This window comes from Uloborus diversus, chromosome 1 (assembly GCF_026930045.1).
Source record: "Uloborus diversus isolate 005 chromosome 1, Udiv.v.3.1, whole genome shotgun sequence".
Lineage (NCBI taxonomy): Eukaryota > Metazoa > Arthropoda > Arachnida > Araneae > Uloboridae > Uloborus > Uloborus diversus.
In genome coordinates, this window is record NC_072731.1 from 167,558,240 (window position 1) to 167,580,003 (window position 21,764).

The window sequence follows — 21,764 nt, forward strand, 5'->3', positions numbered from 1 at the left end:
TAATATACATTATTTTTATTCATTTTATTAAGAAATGTTTTTATAACGAATTCACGATATTTGTAATGGCTGGTTATATTTAAAGATGTCTGATTACTAAATGGCTTTGATTTCTTTTGCTAGACACCTAGGTTTTTGATCTTATTTATTTTAATTACCAGAACACAAATTGCCAGAGCAGCCTGTATCGGACCCAAGACATGAGGTGAGTTTTATCCCATGCAAATACAGTGAAATATGATGAAGTGACACAAATTTGAAGCAGTATAGTCACTCCGGGAAATTACTGGACAAAAATCAAAAGCAGGCAATAATTATGAAATTTGGCTAAAGTTGCCATGGTGCACATGTGGCACAGAACGGACTATCTTTCCATTGTAATTGAAGAAGCTACTGTCAGTTAGTGTACAGGAATTTTCTTGGCTATTGGGCAGTTCTTTGAAATCTTCTTGGGTAATTCTTGGTCACTGACATTTCTCGCACAAATGAAGATGTTTTGAAGTGTACTGTTTTTGTAAGCTAAATGACTAATGAAATTGCTATTTTTTTCATCGGTAGCTAATCATGCACTATTTATTTATTATCTATTTTTTTATAAATAATTAGTGAACTCATATTTAGTTCATAAATTGCAAAGAGAATAATGCACAGTACCTCGAAAATCCTTTTTTTTTAACTAAAGAAATGTTCCATTTAAAAATGGCCTGCGTTCAGGAACTACCCTTTCGGAAAGCTGTTGCCCAGGAATTTACCCAGATGAGTCTAATTAAAATTTCCGCTTAGTTCATTTATATTTATAAAAACATGGAGCTATATTCATTTAAAATTTTGTTCGCTCATTTTGAGTTCCAGGAATCTTGGCTGAGAGCACTTCCATCTTGAGAAGTAATTGTCTTTGTCCTTCAATTTTGGCGCGGACAGCATTGAAGACGGGCTTGAAGAATGAGAGACACTGTGCTTAGCAGATGAGGGGTGCATCCAAGCTGTCCGCTAGGTCGACGCTGGTGGCCTCGTACGGTGGATCCTTGGGGGGACTTTCAGAAACGTTCCCACGAAGATTCAATGAAAACTTGCCTGGGTCTTCGCTGGGAAAAAGCCAAAGCGTCTTAGTTTAAGAAAAGCAAACAATCAGTCCGATTCTTGTACCCACGGCTTGATTGACTTCGTTATCGTTTTGGACTCTTTCAAGAGACGCTTTGAAATAAAATTGATCAATAGAAAGCGGTTCCGTCCCCTTGATTAGTGAAAAACGACAAGGAAAAAAGCTTGACCGGTACAAGAGTCGCACTAATTTTTGTCAAATTGTCAACAGTAGAACAAATCCGGGAGCAAAGCCGCACTTTTCTTTACAACTACTGTGTAAAAATTCCCATGGTGCACATAAAATAAAACAAATCATGCTGTGCTGTTTATTGGTAAATATGTAGAAAATATAGTTCGACAAAGAATATGAAAAAATTATTAACATTTAAAAAAATATATAAACCCTACACTGCAGCCCTTACATTCTCACACTTGTTCCGCGCTTAGCATACGAACAGAATAAAGCAATAAATACCTGAAGTATCGTTTATTATTAAGTGAAAACAAAAATAATCTCAATGATTGTAATCTGATTAACTTGCTAAGATTTGAGCATTCATTAATATCTGACGATTCGCCGTGGGATTCTCATCTGATCGAAGATTAAATACTTCACCTTTTTTGTTGCGTTTTCTACAATTCTGGGAAAGTTTTTTTCTAAATTTGATATATCTGCATTCCTATTATCCATAGTGGCTAAGTACCCTGCTTGTTTCGTTAACTTGCGTTTTTCTATTGCCTGGCTAGGTCTCAGAATGATATATTTCATTTAGATTCGTAGTAGGTGTTTACCGTTTGACACTGCACTTCTCATGTTCCGCGTGCTGTAAATTCTTTTTTTTTTTTTTTTTTTGAGGTATACTGATTAGTGCTTTACTTGGTGAACTTTCCTCCCATTGTGTAGTTCGAAACCAGCATTTAACTATCCTATAACGTCTAAATCGAATGATCTCGAAATTTGTTATTATTAAGAAAAAAGGATGCGACCTGAATACCGGATCATGGAGTGCCACGTATTTCATACTGTACGGTTCAGAAACCGCTAACCACAGTTGTCTGCCATCATAAATGAAAATGGTTTTTTCATACACACAGTTTCATACAAAACCTTACACTTAGTTTCGACAACGAAATCATGTACATAGTAACAATATTTAGAGGATAAAAAAAACTGTTTTTGCATAAAATGTTCATAAGTTTTGTTAATGAAATTATGTAATTAACTCAAACGAACCATTTTATAACCAAGAGTTGTTATCAAATTAAGGCGTACGCTATACAGTAGTTAAAGAATCCCATTTTGCACCTACACTCTGCGCATAGCTTATTTTTTGTTAACATTTAGAAGAAAAACAAGAGTGCGGCATTTATTTCGGATGCGGCTATTCCCCCTGATTTCATCTAGTACTTCAAAAAAAAAAAAAAAAAATCCAATCTTAATTTACCAGAGCACCAATTTTCAACATTAAACCACCTAAGAAAGTTAGCAAGAAATTTTTCAATTAACTCCAAGTATAGTAAGCTTAACTGCTTAACTTTTCAGACGTTTAATTTTACAGAATCATTGCAACTTAAATATTGAAATGTTTTTATTAGAAGGTAAAAATCTCTTTGAATTTTTGTGAAAGTGCACAGTAATACTCACAGTTTTTGCTGCTTGAGATCTGAACATGATCTGCCTATCTTCCGCGTGAAGCGTTTGTAGGTCTTGTTGAGTCGACAATGGCAGACTACTGCAATCAAAGCAACGAGTGCAGCTGCCATGCTCAGCATCGTACCCACGAGGTACAAGTTGTGCCAATGATCAACATTTTCTTTCTTATGATCTGGATTGTCTTCTTCTTCCGGCTCACCTGGATCATCAAGAGTTCTCGGAAGCGGCTGTGAAACTTCCAGTGTTTCTGCAAAAATAATGAAACATTATTTTTATAAAATGTATTTTTTAATCATCACTGAAATACCGGTATAACTTACTTGTTCAAATCATTTTTAACACAGTGTTAAAAAATGAGAGAGAGAATATTCATCAAAATATAATACTAAACAAATGTACAGTCGTTTTTGTGCTATTTGTTAGAAAAAATAAATTAAAATAACAATCGTTTGGAAAAGATTAAAACGTTATCTGTTCCTTATAATCTTAAAGATCTAAAGTAAAGAGTTCCATTACAATATTTTTTAAACAGTTTAAAGCTTTCAAAAAAGGAATTTTATTCTAATTCAGATTTAATTAGAAAGTTATTTCTCTTATTTTATGAACTTGTAATTTACGAAATTTCATTATTTTTTTTAACTAAGCATTATTATCCAGCTGTTTTTATAGATATAATGAAGATGATTCCATTTCACGAAGAAAACTTCCAATCTCCCTTTAAAATGCTCTTTCGTGTCTTGCTTTCAAAGGTTTCAATAGACGTTCAGTTACAGCCTAACATATTACCACATTTGGGGCAGAGCCGTAATGCTGTGTTTAAGATCTATGTACTAGGGTGGGCCGAAAAAAGGATACTTTTCGGAAGTAACTTCTAATAGAGAACAAAAGTTGCGTATTGCCATCCTAAACATGGGAAAAAATAATTAAAAAGAAATAATATTTATGTCTTAAAATCGCGCATTGGTAGCAAAATTTGAAAAAAAAGGGAAAGAATGGTTAATTTTCAAATATTTTTAAAAAAATCTAAATGATTAAAATTTTGGTTCTAATACCATTTGAATGCTTCCTTTTAATACTCTTTTCATACATCTTTGAAAATATGTACATTCCTTTACATTTTTTAGCTCTCGCATAAGCCACAAAGTAACGTGAAATTAACCAAAAAAAAAAAGTTTTTATTTTATTTTGTATAATGCAGTATTTCTTCTTTTAGATCCCAGTTATTTTCTTTTGCATAAAATGTGTCATACAGCTCTTTTCTGGAAATGCAATTATATTTTGTTGCATTCACAACCCAGAACTCACCACAAGCAAGTGGTTGCACTTTGTGTTCCACCCTTCAATTCCTAAGAAGAATAGTTATTTACAGGACTTATGTATTTGTAAAGTAGCTTACATTCAAATTAACTAGATTATATTAAGCAAGTTTCTACGTTTCTATCAAGCTTTGAAGTTGGACTTACGACTCAGTTTTGGCAATGATGTTGGCGAATATAAAGTTTTACATATGAATCTATCTCGATTGCGTCTAATACCTCAAATGAGGCATTGAGAAGCAAAGGGATGTTAGTGGCAAAATTAAAAATTTGGAGATAACAAGTACAAATGGTAGGCGAACCTCTCTTCTGTCTTGGGGCAAGGTATGGTACTACATAGTAGCACTGGTAGTTGCTGCTATACAGCATGATTTTAAAAACTTTTCAATGAAAGCCTATCAACGACCTTATCTTTAAATGAGATTTACTAAGGTTTGAAAATGTTCACTCACATCTCTTTGTTTCTCACTGCCTGAAATGAATTTCTGCAGATTCACTAACCTGTTCCAATTCTTTAAACTTCCAATTCTTTCAACTGTCTGAGTGTGTTATGGGAGTTTGAAGAATGCGTACTTAAGCAAATGTCTAGTTTATAGAAACGATAAATTATCCTTATGTTTCACATCATCACTGAATTGGAGAAGTAAAAACTTTGACCAGTCAACTATTATAGTTCGAATCGTCAAATCCGAATATTGGTTGAAGAAATTCTCTTATATAGCTGTAGAAATGTTTCTTGATGGGTAGTCTTTTGTGTTGTATACCATACTGTAATCTAATTCCTTTATGTTTTGCCTCTAGTCCACTGCCCATGACCAATAACCATTTCTCACAAATAGCAAAGTAAGCATTTCTTTCAATTGCCGGAAACACTATGTTTAGAAGAACGTCAGACACCTAACTTATAGATTTTTTAACTTTAAATAAATGTACCAGTCCATGTTTATCGGAAGTTTGATGTTTTCTTTAAATTTAATTTTATCGAGTCAAAGAAGTATAATTTTTAAGGATATAATTTACGAGTGTCTTCATTCTCTTAGCAGTCTAATTTGAAAAATATACGACCCAGTACTCCGTTTAAAAAATATACAGATCCAGTACTCCGTTAACATACGTTAACGAATGCTAATGACTGAAAGGCCTTGGTTTTGGGAGAGCGAAATCAATATCATATTTTCCTTTCTGTATTTTATAGACAATATGTATCAAATATATATTTTTGCTCCCCTTTTAAGTCAGTTTTTAAAGAGTTGACGGAGGTTTTTTTTTTTTTTTTTTTTTTTTTTTTGAGTTAATAATATTTAATTTTACGAAAACAGTAGAAACTTTACCCATAATTCAGTAAATGTTCCTATTTTACACTCCTGCTGTTGAAAGGGTTATTAAAATGATTAATGAATCGGTCAGTTGGGTATTTTGGGATGAGACAAGATATTTATTTAATGTGAAAAACTTTATGCTCACGGTTATCAATGCAAAAATTAAGTCCTGAGTTCAGCTTCAAACCTTTTTCCAAACGTAGAAACTTGCTTAAAATCATATAGTTATTGTGAATGTAAGTTACAATACAAATATAAGTCCTATAATTCTTTTTTAGGAATTGCAAGGCGGAACAGAAAGTGCAACCACCTACTTGTGGTGGGTTATGGGTTGTAAATGCAATAAAATATAATAACATTTCCAGAAAAGAGCTGTACAGTGCACATTTATTGTAAAAAAAAAACGCTGTAATCTAAAAGAAAAACTACTGCAATGTACAAAATAAGCTAAAAACGTCGATTTTTGGTTTATTTCACGTAACTTTGCATCTTTTGCGCGAACTAAAAACCGTAAACGAATGTAAATATTTTCAAAGGTATATGGAAAGAGTTTTTGAAGGAAGCCTTTGAACTGTATTAGAACAAAAAATTTTTAAATTTGAATTTTCATAAAAATATTTAAAAATTGATCACTTTTTACCTTTTTTTCAAATTTCGCTGCCAATGCGCGATCTGAAGACTAAAATATTATTTTTATAATTATTTTTCCCACGTTAAGGATGGCAATCCACAACCTTTTTTTTTTCTATTAGAACTTGCTTATCGAAAATTTCCTTTTTTCGGCCCACCCTACTGTGTACTCATCACAAAGCTGACAGATTAGGTTTACCCCAATGGTAAAATATATGTAAGCAAACATCCAATTACGACACATCAGGTGCCAAGATGCTAAATAAAAAGAATGTTCTCGATTAGGTTTTTGTGTCAATTAGAACCCGCTCTCTTATTTTAAGCAATGAAGACAGTGCAAAATGGATAAAAAGAAACTGAAATAGAGTGGAAAGCGAATGTGATCAACACCTTTGTTCAATCAAAGTCAAGTGGTTGCCTGAATTTCTTAAACTTGATGATTTTACTAGGGACTTAATGCACAGATTACAAATACGGGTAAAGTGTTTGCATCTTTTTCACAAGTGATATCCTGGAAAAAGTTAAAAAACAAATGAATGAATTCATAAATTAACTAGTTATTCGTCATTTACTCTTAACGCGTCGAGATGTACCTAAATTACTACTAAATAGTTTATCATTTAACCAACTGATATGAATCATCCATTTTATTGTTTTTATTTTGTTTTAAATAAGAAGCAAAATTGTAAACGTTTACCTTCGCAGAGATCTCCAGTAAATCCAGGTTTACAAGAACAAAAATACGAGTCAAGGCTCGGCCAACAGCTTCCTGCATTTTGACAAGGATTTGGGTAACAAGGGTCATAGTGTTGCGTACATCCAGGTCCTAAACAAAATGTAAGTTCTTATGAGTTCTATACACTATACTTTTCAGCTGCATTTACAAATAAATTTTGTATGCGGATGTAACTACTAGCAAATTTGATGACAGGTCCAGTGCATTTTTTTTTCAAATCTTTAGCATCCGGAAGTATTTCAATATGAAATCATCCAATTTGTTTTTGTTTTTTAATTCATGAATGTTTTAAAGACATAGATAATCCAAAAATGTGGCTTTCATGAAGAAATTATCGTTTTCAAACTTTCAAAACTCAACGAAACGTGTTATATACATGCATTCCATGTTAAAATCAGTAGATGTTATAAATTAGGTATAATGTTGGAGTGTAACAAAAAGAATACTGCATCGTTTAAATGACCTCTAAATGTCTTTATAATGTTCTGTAGTGGGAATAAACCTAATCTAGAAGCATCGTAATGCTGCCAGGTTAGGTTTGTCCCAACTACAGTCGTGTCAGAAATCGCAATAAAAATTTTCGTTATTGATGGGACCAATTATAAAATGTATAAATTTCTAATCAAAGTAGAGAAAGCATCATTTTTTAATCGAAGATTGAACTCTCGCAGGTTAAATACCGACTAGAAATTTTGCGAAATAAGTGTATTGTTATTTGTGGTTTTAAAATGTTTTATGACCAACTTTGTCAATAAATGAGACCAATTTCTCTCATTTAGGTACAATTTAGTTCCTACCGTTATATCCAGGATGGCAGATACAACTATAATTGTTTCCTCTGTCCACGCACTGTGCTGGTGATGGACAAGGATTTGGTTTGCAAAGATCCACTTTTATTTGACACCGGCGTCCTTCGTAACCCGGTCCACAATGACATCTGTATCCAGCAACGAGGTCCTCACAAGCGCCACCATTTATGCAAGGGCTGGAATCGCATTCGTCGTATTCGAATTCGCAGTGATCACCACCATATCCTAAAAAGAAAGAATTTGGGCCCACAAAATAATGAGCAACGAATAATATTGAGTCAAGTTTGTTAGCACTCACCGACAGTCTTTTTTTTTAAATGGCATTATACTGCGTATGCGTATGGCATAGTCCGTGGTTTATCCCCAGTTTCGTCGACATTTCATATTTCCACCCGCACTTAAATGTATCACAAAGAATGCCTGAAACTGAAAAACATTGGGGGGCGGGGGGAGTAAAATTTCTTGTCGACGAAACTGGGGAGACACCTAATCTATATCATATCAAACAGGCAAAGAAAATACCTTAATTTAGTCGTAAGTAGTTTTAGTAATTAGTCTCGTAAGTTTTTTTAAGTTGGCCTAAGTTAAAAGTCGGAAAAATTTAAAAAAATACTTTTGTCCCCCTCCCCCTTTTCTAAAAAAAAAAACTTTGTCCCTATATACAGGACGCCAAAGACTGCAACTGAGCCTCGTTTTTTATTTGCGATGTACAGCAAATATTTTTTTTTTAAATATTATCTCCAGAACAGTGTGATATTTTACTGCGGCTTCTTTTGTTGGAAACAAAATGACCTTTCCTTTAAAACGTTATAAACCACTTGAAAATTTTGTGCTCAAATTTTTCAGCTGCAGCATTTAAAAAAAATGTAATCAGTTTTTATTTTTAAATAATTAATTTCAAAATTTTTGAATTTTTATCTGTTTATCAATGCGATTCTCTGTACTACATTTTTTTTAAAGGAAAACATTAAGGTTTTTCAGGAACTGTACATGTAAAAGTAGACTTAAAAATTCAAAATTTTATTTAGTAGCAAGAGTCTTTACTAGTATTGTGTTAATTTTTGTTATGTAGACAAACTTTTATCTTTAGTCACCACTTCATCCAGGAATTCTATTTTTACCTAAACGAGAAGGCAATATTTTTCCGATTTTCTACCTGAAACCTTATTGCGAATATTTTTCCCACACGCAACGATTAAGAGTAGGGTCAAAAGATTACCTTCTTGTTTTCCCAAAAATTAATTTCTGGATAAAGTGGAAGCCAAAAATGAAAAAGGGGCCAAGAAACTAAATTAAAAGATTTTTAGCTGCTTTCTACAAAATAAATTGTTGAATTTTCACGTCTGTCTTTACATATACAGTTCCTGAAAAACCCTCATTTTTTCAAATGCCTGTTGAATTCAAAAGGGGAACGTCTCCTTTTCAAGGAATGTAGCACTTAATGATACTGATCAACAGTTTTAAAAAAAATCTAACTGTTTGCCCTGAGCTTTGTTGAAAAAGATCCTGAAAATTCCTGTTCTTAAAAGGCTAAAGCAAAAACGATTGTAACGACGCATTTCCAAATTGTATTTTTTCCTTTGAAGAAAAAAACACCTTTCAAATGAAACCAAACCGCATCAAAATATTGCGAACCGTAAAGCACTTAAAATCAATAATAAAAAAAAATTAATGAGAAATGACACCAGTGGTGCCAATGGTGGATTGCATCTCGAACCAGGAATTTGTTTTCGGTAAAAGAAAAATATATTCATGTATCTTACCTATTTTTACAGAATTATACCATACGATAAAGACAAAAACTTTAGAGCCTATAATGCTTAACTAGACTAACAAGGACTACACTGTGTAGATTTTTAGGAGCCTGGAATGATATATATCTTTGACATAAATTTGTACAAATTAGGCTCAGACACATTCAAGTAAAAACACGTAGATATTTGAATTTTATGTTGCCTATTGGTGTAGATCAAGAAGTAATTACATGCTATTAAGATCCTTATCTAACTGTACAATTTAAGTTACTTTCTAGACACGATACTAATTTTTTCAAAAATGTGTGTCAAAACATTTTTTATGTATTATCATCAGATTTTTATGTACAACAAATGACAAAAATATGTAGTTTGAAATAATTCTGTCACGTATATGCATAGAAAATTTCTTTTGGATGTTGGTATGTCTTTTCGTTATAACAAAATTAACGGACACGAACAAAATTCAGTCATCATTCTGGAAAGGAAAATTGACAAGATTTTTGACAATACAGCATGAAAAAATACATTATTTTTTAAAAATTGTTATATCATTTTGCGGCTCAAAAAAAATCAGATCTTTTATTTCGTACAGTAACGTAAATTAAGTTGGAAAGTCAAAGTGTAATTAATCAATACAGTATCTCTTTTCTATTTATATCGCCAAATGAAATGTAATCAATAACAACCTTTCACAACAACTCTACAATTCAGGGAAATCATTCTTGCTATTGTCTGATGTAACTAAACAGGATTTAAAATTTATGACAGACCAATACGTCGGATGATAAAAAAACAAGCTAAAATTTGCACGTGCTTTAACAATATCTTTCTTTATGTTTTTATGTACGTATTTAAAGAAAACTAACAAATTTCACTAACGTTCCTGTTAGACATTCCCGTCGAGAAGTTTCAGGGTGCCTTTGAGGTGTGGCAAATACGTCTCTGCAAGTGTATTGATGCAGCAAAACAGTATTTTGAATAATTTTAAACATTTGTAAAAGTACCGTAAAGTCGGGCTACTTAAGCCTCCAGGGGCTGCTTGAACCTATGAGAAAAAAGTGTTTAAAATCCGTCCTGGTCCTATACAACTCAATGCATGGACTTAAAAAACTTTCTCCATTACAGGTAGCAGTACTGGGTAGAGGCTGGAGCATGAAACAAAGTTTCTGCTATTCCCGCCTTTTTCTCATTGAGGTTATGATTGCAAGTTGTCTAAACTGTTGTTTTTTGTGTCTGCAAACTTTCACATGTAAGTTCATGGAAACTTCTGTTATCATCAAGGTAAGTATATCAATTCTAAAAAGAAAATTGAAATATCGTTCACAAAACAATCCTGAGCATCCTGTAGTATCAAAGTATGTTGTAGCGAGGAAGAGTAGGTATTAAATAATATCAGAGAAAAAAATCCACCCAAGTCGTTAAATTGAGGGGTTTTACTTTTTGAAATGTTTAAATAATGAGCATTTTAATTGGTTTTAGCTGTATTTAGATTATGTTTTTATTTGAGAAATTGCGTTTGCCTAAAAACATGTTTTTATGTATACGTTGGTTTTATATTAATTTATATAAATAATTTGTAATTTATGTAAATAGTTTGCTCACTAGAATGTACGTTTTGAGTTTATTTTTCAAAATCATGGGTCATTCTTGATACCACCACCTGTTTTACAGCTTTTTCTAATGAATTTGCTGAGTAGGACCAAGTAGATACAGCGTGGGGCTACTTAAACCCAATTTTATTGAAAAAAATATATAAAGAGTTACAATTGTTGTTTAAAAGAGACTTTAGGTGATGGCGGAAAGTCTGAAAAATTATAACAAGAAGCTCTGTATAGAACTAAACGAGCCTACTTTCCCATATACCCATACTACTTTCTAGTACCTGATCAATATTCTCAAAAATAGCTAAAATAGCAAATTGTTTCAAAAATATTTTTTAAATATTTTAAGCTGATTTCTATGAATAAAATATTCCTCACTCATCTTTAAAAAAAAAAAGCAGCACCTTTTAAACAAAGCAGCTAATACACTTTTTTCCATTGAAAAAATTCTTTAACAGCTTTCAAAACGAAAAAAAATAATTAAAATTAATAAGCTTATTAAAATAAATACATCATATCAAAAAAAAAATCGTTTCTTTTTCCCAATGTTGCCAAAAATATTTTTTTAAATGAATTGATGCAATTACTAAAATAAATAAAAACAATAAAATGTCAACTTAAAGAAATAATTTTCATTGTCAAAAAAAAAAAAAAAAACGTCTGCGTATACAGTGGCTCCCAAAAGTGTTCGTACACTTTGAAATTTTTTAGTAAAACCAAAATAACTCGAAACTGAATTCGAATATGAAGTCCAATATTTTTTCACATTATTCCTATGTTATTCTAAATACAACACATTGGTTTTTTCAAAATATTGACGGATCTTCTTTTTGAAATGGGTCAGAAAACGAAGAAACAGAGAAATAACACGCCACAAAAGTCATCGTACACTCAAATATTTTCGAATAAATTCATGATTAAAATTATCATATGCCGTTTTATTCATATTTTTGCATTGTTTTGACCCTTAAGAGTCATTTGGCTTTAATGTTTTGTTTATTTATTCCTTAATATTGTGCTTATTACTGTAAAATGGCTGGTATTCGTAAAAAACCGCAAACACCACTCAAAATTTGAATTTTTTTTCCCACAGTAGTGGTAAATTGGTTTGAAATGTATCTAAATTAGTTAATTTATTTGTTTGTATAGTAAAGTGCTTGATAAAATACTTTAAAGAAAGGAATCGGACCGAAAACAAGGTAAGAAAAGGTCAACCGGCAAAGTTGACAAAACGTGATCGGAGATTTAAAGTTAAAAAATTTATGAAAAATACAAATTTAGTGCTGTAAAAGTTTCTGCAGAGTTAAATGAAATATTTTACATTTACTTTTCACCTAAAATTGTTCTCCAAGTTCTCTGATTAGCTGGATTAAATGGGACCTCTTCCCGCAGAAATTTTCTTGTCCGCGCGAAAAACAGTAAGTTTACGCTTTCAGTCGAAAAATCAATGATAAATAAACTCAAAACGTTTTTGTACAACGTCCTACTTATAGATGAAAATAAATTCAACATTTTGGGTTAAATTGCTGTATAATTGTAAATGGAAGAAAAAAAAATGAGGAATTTAATCTTAAGAACTTAGTTGGATCAGTTAATCAGGACTTTGAAGGTGTTCTTGTGTGAGGGTGCATCTCAGCATCAGGACTTGGAAATTTGGAATTTTTTGGTGAAATAATGGATTATGCTGGTCCTTTAAATATTCTAAAAACCAATTTTGAACTCTTAGCCAAAAATTTGGTTATTGGAAACAACTTTGTTTTTTTATCAAGATAACGATAAGAAGCATACGGTTTTCAACGCTTGCGTCTATAGTGCCTCGAAAATTGTCCTAAAGTTTAGAAAATACCCCCTCAATCTTCAGATTTTGAATTATTGTAACGTATTTAGAGATATCTGGAGGCTAGATTACGAAAATAGGGCTTTAAAACGGAAATAGAGCTAAAAACAGTAAGACTCGAAGTGTGGTTGAACACTTACTCAGAAATTACGCAAAAAAAAAAAAAAAAAAAAAAAAGAAAGAAAAAGAATGAAATTTATTCCCAGATGTTTAAAAGTTGTTATGAATACTGTATGATATTCTACTAATTAATAACTTAATCAATAGTTAGATTATTCAATAATATACAGACATTTTATAAAGTGTACGAAGACTTTTGTGAGATAAAATTTCCGGCACTTTTTGGTTTTTGATTTTTAAAAAATTACGTTTTAATATTATTTAAAAACTTTTCATGTAGTTTTGTTAAAAACTGATCATAGATCTTATAATTAATTACCTATTCCGAAAAAATAATTCTAACCAATGGATTGGGGCCTATTTCGTTGAAAGTCGTAGGTGTACGAAGACTTTTGGGAGCCACTTTATCTTGATGTAGAAACATGAATGACTTCGAGTTTATCCGCCGAAAACTGAATACCTAAATTAAACTTTAGCGTGAAAATAAAAACAAGTCATATCAGCAATGATTGTTTCACAGTTAAAACCATAGCTGGGAGTCGGAGTCAATCTCATTTTGGGATAAAGGAGTCAGAGTCGAATATCCAAAAACCGGAGTCAGTCATCTGTCCTCCGTGTATAAATTTTTGCCAAAGCTACGAAGTCAGAGTCGAATTCGGGGAGTCGGAGTCCGATTAATTATCGGGCACAGGCGTCGAGTCGGAGTCAGGTGCCCCTAAATTATCGGAGTCGGAGTATGGAGTTTTGCGTCAAGAGCTGTTTCCAACAAAATTTGTTTGAAGTAAATCCGCCTTCAAGTACGGAATCTACATTGACTTTCAGTTTCCCCGTAAGCGCTAATAATAAGAGATTTGAACTGTTCAAAATTGAACGGAAAATTGTTCAAATCAAAAACATGTTTTATATACAAGTTTTTTATCAAAAGTTTTTTCCTACAAAGTTTGTTTGAAGCAAATTCGCCTCACAGTTGCCTTGAGTTTCCCCGTAGGCGCTAATGTTAAGTTTTTTTGAACTGTTCAAAATTGAACAAAAAATAGTTTAAATCACAAAGTGAAATATGGTAATGAGGTGTACTCGCCGAGATCTTTCGAACAAAAAAAAAGTTTGTTCGAATCGGACTATTCATTCAAAAGTTATTAGGGGGGGGACAGACAGACAGGCAGACCGACAGACATTTTTCCCCATCTCAATACCCTACTTTCCAATTTTTAAATTTTCGATATTTATTTAATTATTTTATTTATTTTTGACTTTTTTTTGTTTTTCGCGATATTTTTAAGATGCATTAAGCCTTCTTTCATGCTTTTTTCTTCTTCCTCTGACTTTTACTGGGAAAGTAGGCTAAAAACAAGGTTATCAGTTCACATTATGGGTTTAACAAAGCATTGAGTGTAAAACTCGCTAAAAAATATGAAATTTTGGGTTCAAGTAGCTCACTTTACGATACAACCAATAAATCTATTTTTCCCAACGAATGCTCATTACTTTCATAATGAACACTGTATTAAGGTTAACAGGAAATATCCAACGTTGTTTGGCACAGGGTGTCCGAAAAGTCCTTGACACATTTAAAAATTTATAGAAACACAACAGAGAGATTGTCGAATGAATATGCTCTTTGCGCCATAATACTTCACAGGTTCAAGAATGTTTTAGACTTCATAAGAAACAAATAAAGGGAAAAAAGAGGAAGAGAAAAATAACATAAAAAATTGTAATTGTAATTAATAGCTGTATCGTCGCAGTATGTATCGTCAATGAGCATACCGTTTCTGAACATGGGGTGAGCATGAGTAACGTTTAGATGTGTGTGGTTCGAGCGACGTGCGGTGCGCACAGTGAGCTCTGGTAATGTAAAGTATTGTTTTCTATGTAATAAAAAAATTAAGCACCCACCATGACGTGCTTTTTTTTACTAATATTTTTTTTTTCATCTCCTTTTTTTCCTTTTTTTTCTATATTGATTTTTTACGATGTCATAAAAAATTCTTGAACCTGTGAAGTATTATGGAGGAAACTGCATATTCATTTGACAATTTGTTGCTTTTCTATGAATTTTTAAAATGTGTCAAGGACTTTTTGAACTCCCTGCACATGAATTTGTAATCAATAGTTCGCTAAATAAAGATACCTTTCTCGTTAAACATTTAAAGTCATTATCAGTTTCATTTGAAATATTTTAGCGATGATGTACCCCCCCCCCCCTTTATTCATTATTTTTACTATTCCTTTATTTAAAAGAAAGATGTGCTCCGAAAGTATTGAAAATTGATTTTTTTTTCTTTCAGACCTGTATATGTTTCAAATCCATTGCAAATCTACTGCTTATAATAATGCTTCGAACCGTCGGAAATCCAAATTACTTGGAAGCATAGGTTCTTCGGATTTTCAAATTGTTCAAATTTTCGAAAACAAACAAGAAAATATTAGTTAGGAAAATAATAACTAATTTAATTTAATAATGTGGTTATGAAATACGCAAGTACCTAACGTACGATACAGTACATAACTACAGTACATACAAAAATATCTAATAACATTGCTTCAAAAACATCTAACAAAAATTATTCCTTATTCTTAACTGAACATAAAAGGAAATTTTAAAATATTTACTTTGCTGTATGTACTCTGTGAGCAACTGTTATTCAGTAATTTAACAAAGAAAATTAAATGAATTTCTGTAAAGAAAAACTGACTTAAGCTCCTTTTTTTAAAAAAAACGCTGATTTTCAGCTGAGAGAGCTTTGAATTTTTCCCTGGCCCTACTAAGCGAAATGAAGGGCCGAGCCCTTCATTTCGCTTAGTAGTAAAACTTGATTGCATATATAATTAGTTTCATTTATTTAATCGTTTTATATTTATTTTACGAAATGTATTTATTCCTTCACATTTCTCGAACAGTTTATTAAAATTTCATTGGAGTGCTTTCAGATTTTTGATGTTCTACTGTGTTTGAAAAGTAAAGTATTCCTTTTCAGTAGTTTTTATTGTAGCAATTAGGTTCTTTCAGATGTTTGTTTGCAACTTCTAAAGACTTGCTTTCTTTAACCTTCTTCAAATTTATAAACCTAAAACTATTTTAAGCTCATAACTTTTGCGTGTAAAAATTATTTCAAAAAATGCTTTAAACCCAGTAACTTTTGTTTTCAAGACACACAGAAAAAATAAACTGCAATGAATTTTATTTTATTATTAAATAAAGGTTTTCTTTACAAAAAAAAAACTATTTTTCAAAAAAAAAAAGAGGGGGGGGGCGTTGTTAAATATTTAACATATTTCTGTGCGCCAAACATTTTTATAAAATTATTTAAATTTATTTAGAAAACTTAATTCGATAAAAATATTTTTTTACGCAATATTTCGTAACATTTTAATAAACGTGTTAAAATATAAGCTTTAAAAGTTCCTTAGGCAACAAGTTTTTTCGAAAGAAATGTGCAAGATAGTTCATTACATTTCAACTTTAAATAACTCTTTTCAGAAACTAATTAATTTTAACTGTAATGTAATTAAGGCAATTAATGTTTTTAGAGATGTTTCCGCTAATCTAACAGATGTTGCAAACACTTTCGAGACACAAGTTAATTAAAACTACCGGGCAATATAATTTTACGATACCCACGCAAGAAATTCTATTTAATTTCAGAGCGAGGAAAAAATAGATACGCTTTTTATCTTGTTTACGAGTTTAAAAATAATAATAACAAAAAACAACTTTGGTCAAAAAACAACTTTTGTTTCCTTTTGAATGGTTTCATACATTTTTGTCGATCATCGTTTATCGCCAAGATTTTCAACTGTTTTTTTTTTTTACTGTATTTAAAATATGCAGGGAGGAGAGGGAGCAAAACATTCAGAACTACTCAGTCATCATGAGCACTAAGAGAACGAAATAGGTATCAAATAACATAAACTGAAATTTCTTTCTATGTCAGTTGGTACAGTTTTTGTAATTAATTAATTTATTATAATAAATTTTTAATTAACGTCCATATTATGAAAGTAATTCTGTGAGTGGTGCTGTTTTTGAAATAAAAATGAATTTAGAGTGATTAATCTACCTGGCGAAAAAGACATGATTGCATTTTCACATTGGCAGTGCTGCAATTGAAAAATCTGACAGGAAAAGTAATGGCACTTGAAGAATGCGCGGAAGAAAGACGAAATGTCTTTTTTTCGCTTGAGGTGAATTCACTATGGCCAACACTGAGTATTTGTAAAGCAGAAAATGTTGCTCTACTTAAACAAACGTAATTTCTCGAATACTGGAAAGATTCACATTTCAATTTTCTTTCATGTGCTCTCCATTTAATTAATTCATTAATTTAAAGAAAATATATACTCTATAGATTTCGGTAGTTTAAATTCATAGGGATCAGAATTTGGCTCCCTGTAACAGATTGTCTCCTGAATACATTTATTTTCTCCTCAAGGTTTGACGATATGAGAAGGAAAAGAATTGTTCTTATATCAACAATGGGTAAAAATAATTCTCTGTAAAAAAGGGAGGCAGACAAATAGTAAGAAGTTTGACCTGGTAGGCAGTAGCATTTGTATCCTCCAAAACCATCTTCGCAAACGCCGTGAACGCATGGATTGGAAAGGCACTCATTGACGTTAGTCTCACAGTCAGGTCCTGAAAAGCCTTTTGGGCAATCGCAAGTGTAGTCCGTCTGGTTTCCTTTGCAAGTTCCATTATTGAGGCAAGGCCGCCTGTCGCAAAGACTCACTTCTCCTTCGCATGACCTTCCGCGATATCCTAAAGCAGAAAAACAGTACTTTATATATATATATATATATATATATATATATATATATATATATATATATATATATATATATATACAGTTGAATCCAGATAAATTGAAGCTTATAACTAGAATATTCCTTTATCTCGAAGCTTTCATCGGGTCATAAAATCTTGATATTTTTGTAGGAACTTCCTCTAACTCAAACTACCAATACCTCAAACTTTTTAGCCGGTTCCTTGGGACTTCGAGTTATCGAAAGTTGACTATATATATATATATATATATATATATATATATATACCCACATGGAGATAATGAATACAATTCATAACACCTACTCTCTTTCGCTGTAGAACAGTGGTGCACTAACTACTACCCAGATGTAGCATGGTCTGTTGTTTGTTCAATGTTGTCGATCAAAAGACATATTCTGGAACCTTCCAAAACAACAGACTGTCAATAATCAGTGACTCGATTATGTTTGTCGCAAGTTTAGTATATGAAAAACGATGAACACTTCGAGTCAATAAAAGAAGTATGCAGTAATGATAACAACAGATCTTGAATTTTAAATTTGTTCTCTCTCTCATTCTTTACATATCATTGAAAATATTTAAATGCATTTTAATTTTATACGTGTTCTGTGCCATGAGATTCAATTTAGTACCAGGTGTGGCTTTCAGGTAAAATAACTTATGGCACAGCTGCTGTAGAACGCTTGATATAACGATATAGTTAATCAAATATTTGGAAGACAATATGTTGGATTTTGTGTTTGATTTCCTTCGATTTCAAAAATGATCATTGCTATGGCCCTGACAATCTCTGAATCTACATTATTTGCGACTAATTTAAAAAAAAGCCCTATTTTTATCTCAATGAAAAGTCAGCGTTAGTGAATTAAGTAGATAAGTTAATAAAATATCATGCAGTGCTTTAGAAAGCAGCAAGAAAATTATCTTTTATAATCATAGATTATATTTTTCTTGATAGGTAGAATGTACAAACCATGCGGGCATAAACATTGAAAAGTAGTTCCAACAAGTCCTTCCGCAATGTCAACACAAAATCCTCCATGCTGACAAGGATTACCATAGCAACCATCTCTCTCCTCGCAGTATTTGCCAACAAAACCGGCACAGCATCGGCAAGAGAAAGAACCCTACGGGAGAGAAAAAAATATATGAAGAGATTCAAGAGATCAAAAAACAATAAACAAAACACAGTCGTTTTGTTTGGTTTTATGTTTTATATATAATATTGAACTAACGTGAGTGGTTTTTCTGTTTGAAAACGTATCGTAACTGAATCTATTTTTTAAGTGATTTTGAACCAAATGTCACGATTTTTTTTAATGTGTTGGGTCATTTTTTCAACGCTAGTTTAAGATTAAGCTACTTTTTTTATGAATTCGTAAATCATAATTGTATGTAGTTTCTAACAGTTCGTTTTTTAGCTTAAATTTACACCCCTCATGCAAATCTATAAGGTTTCTTCAATAAAGGTAACCGTAAAGCATTATAGACATGTACATTATACTAATATATACATTTCTATTACTAGAAGAACACTTAAAATCATAAAACGGTACATAAATCTCGACGGCAATTAAAAAGACAAATGTGGTTTTGTTTTCCATACTTCATTTCGTTATTCGATAAACAAAACTTTGACCCACAAAGCATCTCAAACTTTCAAGAATATATTTTTTAAAGCACACAAACAAATTTTAAAATGTAACAATTCTTTATCAATAATGTTCCTGTTTCCTACTCAAGAACTTGTTTTAAAATTTCTCAGATTATAAACTTCCTCTCCTTAAATACGAGAATTTGAACTGGCTAGAAATTGGTACTTTTAAATTCCCTTTTTAGTTTACTTTATGAATTTTACAAAAATCATTATCTTTAATAGATGTTTGAAAACGGAATAAGTTAAATGCACCTATACTTTCTAAGTTAGCAGCAAATCACAAAAAGGAAGAAAAATTCAATGTAGTGCTTAATCTATTTAATACTTTCTTTGAACTGTGATATCCATTAAAAATATCGTGCATTTTCTGTGATGGCAATTACTGATCTTTGTTTTCGGAATTAATGCATAGGAGAAACTCAAGAGATATTATAATGTTACAGCCAAGGAATTTATTGTTAAGATTTCCAAGAAAATGAGCACCATAATGTAATGAAACGTACTTTATTATACGAGAGAAGCGTTTTCATATCAGGTTTTGTCTCGTTACCTTACACTAAGTAAACGAAACAAATGAGGACATACCAATAAATAAAAGAAAGAATCTTTATGTAGGTAGAAAAACAAATAAACTTGACTTGAACGTAAACACATTGCTTTGAAATAAAAGGGTAATTTTAATTACTAAGGGTCATCAGTGAAAGAGAAAATGTATTTGATCCAATCACATTTGGGCCTAGAGGTTCTCGATTTAGAAAAGCCAAACGTTGTAATGATTTTATAACTTCATAATAAACCTTCTAAAACTAGTTGTTTTGGGTAATAGTAAATATTCCTTACTCTAGGAGCTTTATTTTGGTAAAGTATTATTTGGGGGAAGGGGGATACTTGCAATAAAGCTTTATTTGTGAAAAAAAAAGGAGCGGTTTTCTACGATAAGTTCAAGATTTTATAGTGTCAGTCGAACACTTCTTACCGATTTATTTAATTTTAATGCAACAATCATTACTTGATACATAATGAGACTTGTCCTGTTAAAGTTCTAGTTTCACTTGAGCATCTAATTATCACGAAGAAAATAAAAATGAAATCTAAAATTTGTTTTGTAATATTTTCATCGTAGCTATGGTTAGAAATTTTGCGAATAAAAAATTATTAAGCCATAAATATGCAAGAAGTCGTAGGAAATTACTTAGGTTGCACGGAATTTATTTCTCTGTCACACTGTAACATGTTAATAGTGATTAAATCACAAGAAAATGAAAAGAAAAAAAAATACCAATTTACATATTTAAAACCTTCAACAAATAAAGCAAGCATGATCATTGTGTAAAGAGATTTTATGATACAGAAATAATTAAATCTTTAATTGGTGGTAAAAAAAAGACAAAACACATGAGAAACTTACAGCATTTTGTTTAAATTTATTGGAACTAATTTATACTTTAACATTCTTCAAGAAAATATAGCAGCATACTTTTCTAAAATATAAAAAATACGACATAAGAAAATGCTTACTGTGTTCGAAAAATTGTCACAAAATCCTTTTCCGGAGCACAAATTTTGGTCTTTGTTTTTGGAGCATTCTTGGTCTTGTATTTTAATATGCAGATCCCATCCTATGTCACATTCTGTTCCTTGCCAAACATAGCGTACTGAAAAGAATTGTTTAATGTAAAGCAACCTTTAAACAACTAGTGAAATTGTTATACTGAATAAACAACAACACTGATGTCAAGACAAGTGGCAAAAAATATTCTTTATTGTCATAAGAGCACATAATTCAATACAAGGTATTTAGATTTACTGTATCTTCAAGTCATTAAAAATGGGAAAAATTTCTAAAAATGAATTTATATTATGTCCTTACCAAGTAATCGTAAGTAATATTATAAAATTTAGCATAAATTTAGTTCTCTTTTGAATTCATGAACCTCAAAGGCAAAACTTTTAACCTAATCTGTATTTTGTTTTTAAAACATTTTAGTTGATTTTTGACTAGAATTCTCCTTTTTTACAGTATCTTATGAAAACAGTAAATGCACTACTAGATATTACAAAAATAGTAATTACAAGGTAGTTTTAGCTTTAATAATTTAAACAACTTATGTATATTTTGCAAACAGCTTACCACATTTTTAAGAAAACGTTCATTTTCTACAAAAACACAAAGACTCCCTACATTAAAAATTCTTATTTTTTTTTAATTTTTAGTTAAATGTAAAATATATACTGCAATGTTCTGTCATTATTTTTAAAAAGAAATAACTAAAAATACTTTTCGCCATTTTTAACAGCTACCTTTTAAACCTAATAAGCACAAGCGTTTTCCAGGCGAGAAAAACGACACGGCAATTAAAGCGTGACTAATTTCGCGTATTAGCGACTGTTTGCAGTTATATCATAGTAGAGACTCATATTAGTTTGGGAAAAGCGCTAATTAACGGAAAAAAAACATG

At 31.3% G+C, this 21,764-nt stretch overlaps 1 protein-coding gene across 1 annotated transcript in view; it reads right to left on the minus strand.

The window, feature by feature from the left end:
• Window positions 1–958: 958 nt before the first annotated feature.
• LOC129216948 (protein eyes shut homolog) overlaps window positions 959–21,764 on the minus strand; it is a 73,013-nt gene continuing 52,207 nt past the window's right edge. The window contains exons 4-10 of the mRNA XM_054851171.1: window positions 20,824–20,960; window positions 18,622–18,775; window positions 17,397–17,621; window positions 7,536–7,772; window positions 6,700–6,828; window positions 2,729–2,984; window positions 959–1,085 (exon numbers count right to left, since the gene is read on the minus strand). Of these exons, the coding sequence (XP_054707146.1) occupies window positions 959–1,085; window positions 2,729–2,984; window positions 6,700–6,828; window positions 7,536–7,772; window positions 17,397–17,621; window positions 18,622–18,775; window positions 20,824–20,960 (1,265 nt within the window). The remainder of the gene's footprint in view (window positions 1,086–2,728; window positions 2,985–6,699; window positions 6,829–7,535; window positions 7,773–17,396; window positions 17,622–18,621; window positions 18,776–20,823; window positions 20,961–21,764) is intronic.